Genomic DNA, 8685 nt, shown 5'->3' on the forward strand with positions numbered 1-8685 from the left:
CCAGGACCCCAGGGGAAATGGCTTTTCTGCTGAGACTCGGCTGCTCCCCTCCCCAGCAGACAGGGAAGCCTGCTTGTGTCACTCCTGGGATCCACCCCCCGGGGAGGGGGGTTGCTGCCCCAATCCTGCCCCCAGCAGGCCAGGGGTGTGAGGGGGAGTGGCTTTCCCCAGGCAGGCATCACAGTCCTGGTGGTCTCTGCCCCCAGAGCAGCTGGCCTTGGTGATTGGGGGCATGATTGGGGGGTTGCTGCTGCTGCTGCTGTTGATCGGGGTGAGCTGCTGTCTGTGGAGGAGGCTTTGTGCCACTTTCACCTATGAGGAGCTGCCAGGGACACCAGCCATGGCCACCACAGCTGCCTCCAGCAGACAGGATGACAAGCCCTGCCAGCCACATGCCAGGACCCAGCCGAGCAGGTAAGGCAGCATGTGGGGCCACTGGGCCCTGGCCTTGCTCCAGGGTGCTCCCTATGGAGCTTTCTTTGGGGAGGGTGGGGTGGATGGAAAGTTCTGTCTATGGACTGCCCCCTCTATGCCATCACTATTCTCGCAGCTGTCACAAAGACACCCCAGAAACCTCACCACCAGCTGTTAGGAAGGCATTGTGAAATCCATTTTCCAGCTGAGGAAACTGAGGCTCAGAAGACATAACAGGCCCAGGTAGCACAATGAGGGGCAGAGCAGGAGTTAGAACCTGACAGGCTGATGTCAGAGACTTTTTCTCCAGCGTCTCACTGCTGCAGACAGAGCCGTTGCTCAGGCTGTGAGTGCGTGTATGTGTGCATGTGTGTGTGCACACCTGTGCACGCATGCAGGCGTGGCCTGATGTGGGCCCAGAAAACTGGGCTCTTGCCTCTTCCTGGCTCCCAATGGCTTTTCTTCCTCCAGCTCGTGGTACTCAACCCCTCTTGACTGTGCCGTGAGACCACATCATTCACTTGCCACTTACATGTTGTCTTCCTACCTCTGGACAGACCACCGGCTGTGCCATTCGTGGTGCCCCCTTCCCTGCAAGGCCCAGACTTGGTGCCCCTGCACAGCAGAGAGTGGACCCAGGCCCCACAGGACCCCTGCACACCCCCAGAGCTCCTGCCTCACACCTCTAGTGGCAGCTTCGGTGAGTGCTCCCACTGGGGCCTGCCCAGGCGTCAGGTCTGACCGGGCCAGGTGGACCCATCTGCTTTCTACCAGCCTGACCCCGGAACATAGCCTGGACTGGGCCAGGGATGTCAGAGTTGCCCAGTGACCACTCTCTCTGGGTACTTTTGTTTACCAAGTGCCTGCTGCACCCGAAATCACTTGGAGGGTGAGACATAGCTTCATGTGCTATTTTGGAATTAGATCTCACCATGACCCTGTGGGGGAGGAATTATCGCCTTATTTTACACATTCATAAACTGAGGCTCAGGAAGGTTAACAGTGCCCATGGTCACAGAGGCAATATGCGACAGATCTGGATTCGGAACCCAGGCATGCCCAGATGGAGAACTTGTTCTGGGTCCTGCTCCAGGATGATAGGTTGGCCAACTGAGAAGGCGGAATGCTAGGAGCTGGGAACACAGCTCTCTGGCTACCTCTTTGCCATCTCCCAAGAGACCTCCCAGGAACCACCAGTAATCAGCTCGGCCCTTCTAACATGAAGAGGAAGAAAGAGGCAACACTTCGTCATTGACTCATTCTCTAGACACGGTGGAAATGGGCCAGACCAGGTGCTGGGCACCTGTCCCTGAAACCAGGCCCTGACCTTCAGGGGTGGGGGCCAATCACAGGGGCCAGGGGTTTGGGGAAAGTGTCAAATGAATACTGCGGACTCTGCTAGAGGCCCCAGGCCTGGCTCTGCAATGCCTTCGTGCTGAGACGGCTTCCTGGAGGAGTTGCAGTAGAGAGAGGGGATGTGTTTAGTCTGGAGAAGAGAGGACGGTGGATGTCGTCAGGCTAGTTGAGGCTCAGCGGAGAGGAGACGGACCAGGATGGGGGGGTACCGAGAGCTTGCCACTGTCCCCCGTGCCCCTACCTTCCTCTGGCCTGCCCACCTCCAGCCCTTCTGTTGCAGGAGATGCATGTTTGGTGGGGACCATCAACCCAGAGCTGTACAAGTTCCCAGAGGACAAGAGTGAGACCGACTTCCCTGATGGCTGCCTGGGGCGACTGTGGTTCTCAGTGGAATACCAGCAGGAGGCTGAGCGGCTGCTGGTGGGCCTGATCAAGGCACGGCAGCTGCAAGCCCCCTCGGAGACCTGCAGCCCCCTGGTGAAGCTCCACCTGCTCCCTGACGAGCGGCGCTTCCTCCAGTCCAAAACCAAACGCAAAACCTGCAACCCGCAGTTTGACGAGCACTTCATCTTCCAGGTACAGCCTTGGGAGCCGGTGGGGTTGGGTGCCCTGTGGCCTCCTGGAAAGGAGCAGACATTGTGCAATAGAGCCCCACTCTCCTGTACTAGCCAGGGCCCTGCAGCCCCTGGGACCCTCAGTGCCACCAGCTCTGCTTTGCCCAGCCCACTGGGTAAAGGCCTATAGGAGCTGACCCCTGATGGAGGGGGCAGGGGAGAGACTTGGAGGGGGGTGGCCAGAAGGCTGGGCTCCTTCTGTCCTGGCTACCTGGAGGAGAGAAAGAGAAAACACATTTTTGGAGCACACATGAGGCTCTGGAGAAACATCCTCAAGCCCTAGAACAGCACGGGGCTTCTGGAATGTGGAGGGTGGGATCTTCCAGCTTAGAAACACCCCCAGACCCCTTGAGTGGGGCAGTAACTGTCTGTCCTGTGCTGTCAGAGGCCTGTGCAGGGCCCGAGAGTCATCCTAGGACAGGTGTGGAGCCTCTGCTGCCCCATGGGCGGGCTGGCTCAAGGTCTGGAGGTGGAAAGGCTGTCAGGGCACTGAGCCAGGCTTGAAGGGGTCTGGGAGCCTCAGCAGGTGACCGGGGCCTTTAGGAGCAGCCAGCAATCACCACCTGCTGAGAGGCCTTGGACAAACATTTTCTCAAGAGCTGGTCAGCAAGCTGGCCGAGAGGGTAGGAGAGCCAGGCAGCTTCCAGGAAGAGTGGGATTGCTGAGGCCAGAGCCTCCGTTCATGCCTTCCTCCTGGGCTAAGCAGGGCCTGGTCCCAGACCATCCTGCTGTGGCCAAGACCGTGCAAAGTCCCAGGTGAGGCTGCTCCTCCCAGGACATCAGGATCAAGTCTGTGGCCTTGCCTACTTTGCAGCTAACGTCTTACTTGCCAACTGGTTTTTCTGGGCTCACCACTTCCCCACCCTAGCCTGCCTCAACTTGATCCTGGCCCCTCTGTGCTTTAAGGGGGAAGGGGAGGGAGGGAAGGCGAAGAGAAGGAAATCAATATTAATGGGGCACCTGCGATAGGTCAGACACTGTGACTGCGGTTTTACAACCCAGAGAGGAAGAACCATCACCCCCATTCTGTAGGCAAGGAGACCGAATCTCAAGGAGGGTAGAGCTGGCGTCCCAGCTCAGATAGCAGGGACAGGCGGGTGTCCCGGGCTCCCAGGCCCATGCTCCACTTTAAGTGCAGGCAAAATCCCTTGGAGGTCCTGTTAAATGGCAGATTCTGATTCATACGTCTGGGCTGGGGCCCAAGATCCTGCATTGCTAACAAGGCCCCAGGTAGGGGAGGACGCCACTGGTCCCCATAATACTCTGCATGGCGAGGCTCTGGCAGACACTCCTACCTCCTGGGGGTACTCGGCCCCGCTGTGGAAATGGGTCCCCTGAGGATGCCTGGCTTTGGAGGATGTGCGTCCTTGGTGGTTGAGACACCCCTCCCCAAAAGCACCTGTGTCCAGAACAAGGTGTCACACCATCCTATTCCCTACCCCACACCTGACCCTGGCCTGGGTACTCATCTCCTCCAGGTGTCCAGCAAGAGTGTCACCCAGAGGGTGCTGAAGTTTTCAGTGTACCACGTGGACAGGCAGAGGAAGCACCAGCTCCTGGGTCAGGTGCTGTTCCCCCTCAAGAATGAGACCCTGGCCAGCGACTGCCGGCGCATCATCTGGAGAGACCTGGAGGCCGAGAGCCTGGAGGTAAGGTCGAGGTCTCCAGACATATGCTACAGAGTGTCAGCACTACTGTAGGCAGCCAGCAGGTGTGCGCAGGGCCCAGCACCCCGTCCTACAAGAGTGACTCAGGGAGGTGGGCCCAGGCCCCGAGCTGCAGAGAGGAGCTGCCTGAGGTCCTTCCACAATGGCTGTCAGATTAGCTGGAGGAACCTGACAAATCCACACCTGGATTTCCTTCCAGGTCAGATGGCTGTGAAAGGGGACACCACAAATGGACCAGTCCAGGGAAATATTTACCACCATTCTCCCATCCCCCAGGAAGGTCTCAGGGAGCCGAGTGTGAATGCTCAGCTTAGGTTCATACTACGGCACAAGTCCCTCCAACTCTGCAGGCCTCAGTTTCCCCATCTACAAGATGGTGGTGAGGCTCAAAGGAGACCATGCAGCTGTGCACGTGTACCCCATTCCTGGCCACTGGAAGGGAGGAGGAAGGCACTTTGGAGGCTCTGTGTCCCCTCCGGCACCTGCCAGAGTGACAAGGGTGGGGTGCTTCCATCTTGGCCTCTGCAGCCTCCCTCAGAGTTTGGCGACCTCCAGTTCTGCCTCAGTTACAATGACTACCTGAGCCGCCTGACGGTGGTCGTGCTGCGTGCCAAGGGCCTCCGGCTCCAGGGGGACAGGGGTGTTGTCAGTGAGTCCCTTTCTTTTCCTCCTTGGGGAAGGTCCCGCCAGTGAGCTTGGGGCCTGGGGCTGGAGTCCGACCCTCACACTGACCACCCAGTTTTTGCCTTCCTATGAGACGTGCCCTCCCTGTGGTCAGTTCTGCTGTGAGAACCCTCTTTCTTCCTATGTTGAACCCAAGGCTGCATCCCCTTGGCCTTCACCGAGGGTTCTAGCCCGACCCCAAGACCAAGCCCTATTCCTCCCATTTCCCGAGGCAGCGTCTTGGCTCCCTGAACTGTCCTGTCCTCCTCCACCTCCACTTCTCCATCAGCTGAATGGGTCCAGTCCTTCGAGGGCAAGGTCCGCACCTCCCAGGGGGAGGGATCCCCCACTCTCTGGGGCACTGATGCTCGGCTGGCACTGCGCCTGCTTGCTCCAGCCTCCCAGAACACAGCAGCTGGTGCAGGGGGTGAGGGGAGTGGCTCATCCCACACATCCTGGCCCTGTGTGGGTCCCCCAGCGAAGTGCTGGTTGGTCTTCACAGCTGGATCACTGTGAACAAGGTAGGACTCAGACCTTCCACTGTGGATCCAAAACCTATCTGAGCCCCACCCCCAAAATCTTAGCCCTCTAAACAAGAAGGTGTTTAATGGGTCCCAGGGGGCCTGAGGACCCAGCAGGCAGGCCCCCCGACCCCTGATAGGGAGAGATGGGCATGTAGTGCCAGGCTCTGGCGCACGGAGCCAGCCCAGCCCTGAGTGCATTCCTGAGGCAAAGAGGAAGGAAAAGGAAGGGAGTGGAGCATCCTCTGGGCCAAGAGGCTTTATACTAACCAGCCTGTTCCCTCTGGTCATGCCCTCTGTGGGCCAGGAGACCTGGCGCCTGGGTCAGGCATGTGCCCTCCTAGCCAGACCTCCCACGGGCCAGGGGCTGGGCACCCGCCTGCCTCTCCCAGCCCACTGGTATGCGCTGCCCCTCAGGTGTGTTTGTCAAAGTGTCTCTGATGAACCACAACAAGTTTGTCAAGTGCAAGAAGACTTCGGTTGTGCTGGGCTCCGTCAACCCTGTGTACAACGAGACCTTCAGCTTCAAGGCCAACGCTGCTGAGCTGGACACGGCCAGCCTCAGCCTGACTGTGTTCCAGAGCACCGAAGGGGACAGTAAGGCTCTCCCCTCCCCCCCGACCCAGGCTGTTGGGGCAAAAGGCAAAGGAGGGGTTGCCGATCATTCTGGCAGGGCAAATGCCTCATGTCCTGACCTCAGAAGGAGCTGCGCCGTCTCTGTTCCCTGGTTAAGGAAACTAGTGCTCAGAGAGGCTGAGATATTTGCCCAAGGGCACACAGCTTGTCAGCAGGAGGGCTGCAACTTTGCCCAGCTTGAGTCCAGCTGGATTCTGTCTGTGCTACGGTAGAAAGAGGTAAAGGGATGGCCTCTGCTGCCCCCCTGGGGCAGATCACCACAGCCAGGTGACCTGGTGCTGTGCGCCGTGGCGTGCCCTGCGTTTCCTCATGCCTTCTAGACATCCTGGGTATCTTTAGGGTCCTGGGCGAGCTATCCCAGCCAGTGCCCCCACACTGCCCCACACCCCAGTGTCCACCACCACTGTCTGGGGAGGCAGAGCTGCCAGGCCGTGGCTGGTCATGTGGGCTGGCCCTAAGCCCCTTCTGCACTGTGCTGGTTGGTTGGTGAACGTTCCTGTTGAACTTTCTGGCTGATGGAAGAGGCCTTCTTTCTGGAGGGGCCCTTTCCTCCTTCAGGTCTTTGACATGAAGCAGGTGTACAATGGCCTCCTGGAGGCTGAGGGCAGATTCCATCCAGGCCCCCTCCCCCACTGCCTCCCAGCAGTTAGACACAGGCCTTCCAGCTCCAGAGTCAGGGTCCCTTTGGGAGCTGTCAGCTCATGCTTAGAGAGGAGGGGTCTGGCTAATTCCTTCTGGGGAGGAGTGGTAGAGAGAGAGAGAGTCACTGGGGATGCAGCTGGCTGATGTGGCTTCAGGAGCCTGACCGTGCTTTCCCTTTCTTGCAGAGAGCCACCAGCTGGGCCGGGTGGTGGTGGGCCCCTACATGTACAGCCGCGGCAAAGAGCTGGAGCACTGGGACGAGATGCTCAGCAAGCCCAAGGAGCTGGTGAAGCGCTGGCACGCGCTCTGCCGTACCTTCGAGCCCTGACCCAGCGCCCAAGACTGTGGTTCTGCTTTGGAAGACTGTTGTCCTCCCAGTTGTACATGACAGCCACAAGGATGGATCTTTCATCCGACATCTCACTGAGCTATGGGCCAGCCCAAGCCAGGTGGACGTGAGTGCTGATGTGCAGGAGAGAAGAGGGGACAAGGAAGCCCCGGCCCCAGTCAGCAGCTGTGGCCAATTGACCCTCCCGACACACTCCATCCTTCTTTACCTGTGGGGCTGCCTGGGCTTAGAATACTGGCTCCTGGTCAGCCCAGTCCTGATTTGCACAGGCATCTTGGACATTCAGAAAAAGTATTCCACTTAGTGAAGGTACAGCTGTATGTGCTGAATGGAGGCACAGGGAAAACTTGGGTTCCACGGTGTTAGAAAGCTGATGACGTGCTGATGCTAAACCTGCACTGCTTTTCAGCTGTGCTTTCTCTGCCTGCTGCCTAGCAAAGAAAACGCGCTGCTCTGGGAAATAATAAGGAGAATGCGGTGAGCAGCCTGCCCAAGCACTTGTCTGTAGTGGCAGACCAGTTGTCGGCACGGCCTGCTGTGCCTGGTGAGGCGGGCCTCCCTGGGACTGTGTCAAATCCCACCCCACAACATGTCTAGTCTTGACCACCAGCCACCCTCCCCAGAGTCCAAAACCTCACACTCTTGGACTTACAGGTGTCCTCCTGCTGGTTTCCGTGGTCTCCCTGGTAAAAACCATTCAGTTCCTGGGGCTCTCACTTTGGGCAGGAAATGGTGAAAGTGTGTGGCCATAGTGTAGCTGGCAGGGCTGAGAGCTTTTCCGGTAAACCCAGTGATTCCAGTATGATTGTTATGCTGTGGTAGGTGTTGTAAAAATCATTAAGATGGAAGTCCCCACAAATCACAGCCATCAACTCCCTTAAACTGTAGTCAAGCTAATGAGCTGTCCTTGTGCTCGTCACTGTTGCTGTAACAGGCAGCTGTACTTGAACCCTAGTCCTGTGGAGCTTGCAGGAGCAACGCATTGTTATTGTATAACTGGAACAGAACTTTGAACCAGTGTCTCTCTCTTTGTGTGCAGTGAGGCCACTTCAACAGAGGACAGTGGTGAAGGTTACACTGAGCCTGCAGCTCTTTAACTTCACTGCTGACAAGTGCACAAACGCAAGCTTTGCCCGGCAGCCATCCATATGGACAGAGCATCTCATGTTTGCTTTTCCTCCCTTATTTCACCTGTGTATTTTCAACTCAGTCCATAAAGCCATAGCTCCTAATAGTTTCACAGCACACACACATAAAAGGAGTTCTCTGTATGTTTATAGAGTAGGCTACTAAAATGGAATCGTTTCCATTTCACCTGACATCCCAGTAGGTACTAACCACCCCCACAATCCAAGGTGAGATTCATGACTAGCAGTGGCCTTTCTAGGGCCACTTGGAGAAGTTGGTAAGTGTCCTCTTTGCAGGACAGAATGAACTGCAGTATCTGACTCAGCCCTGAAAAATCTAAATGGCAAGAGACTAGCAGGCTCTCTGTTCTAATGAGGAGGAAGAAGAGGTGGTTGTGTTGGGCTGGGCTCCATCTACAGACATGGTCAGGGCAAAACTATGCACATGCTGTCCATGGGCCAGAAAGAGTTGGCCTGGGTTGTCTCCAATCCTGTCCACAAAGTGACTCCAGCAGAAAAAAGCCCTTTGCATTTCCATAAAACATATTAGAATTAGCTGGTCAATTTCCACAAAATAAAGTGCTAGATTTTGACTGGATTTGATTGACTGTGTAGACCAATTTGGGAGCCATTTGACATCTTTACAATATTGAATCGTCCAATCCATTAACATGGTATATCCCTTCAGTTCTTTAG

At 56.9% G+C, this 8685-nt stretch overlaps 1 protein-coding gene across 3 annotated transcripts; it reads left to right on the forward strand.

Moving 5' to 3' along the window:
* The first annotated feature begins 211 nt into the window (after positions 1–211).
* Positions 212–8147, forward strand: LOC134370979 (synaptotagmin-15). 3 transcript variants are annotated; one of them, XM_063087934.1, is made up of 7 exons: positions 212–414; positions 972–1118; positions 2037–2346; positions 3863–4033; positions 4580–4700; positions 5653–5832; positions 6699–6841. In XM_063087934.1, exons 1-7 carry the CDS (start codon positions 233–235, stop codon positions 6839–6841), a joined length of 1254 nt encoding a protein of 417 aa, XP_062944004.1. In that variant the 5' UTR covers positions 212–232. The 3 variants fall into 3 exon arrangements, with proteins under 3 accessions (XP_062944004.1, XP_062944005.1, XP_062944003.1); XM_063087935.1 differs by having other exon boundaries at positions 972–1114; positions 2051–2346; XM_063087933.1 differs by lacking the exon at positions 6699–6841 and adding an exon at positions 8143–8147 and having other exon boundaries at positions 233–414; positions 972–1114; positions 2051–2346.
* The last annotated feature ends 538 nt before the right edge of the window (positions 8148–8685 follow it).

The sequence above is a fragment of the Cynocephalus volans genome, chromosome 2 (genome assembly GCF_027409185.1).
Source record: "Cynocephalus volans isolate mCynVol1 chromosome 2, mCynVol1.pri, whole genome shotgun sequence".
In the NCBI taxonomy this organism is placed as follows: Eukaryota; Metazoa; Chordata; class Mammalia; order Dermoptera; family Cynocephalidae; genus Cynocephalus; species Cynocephalus volans.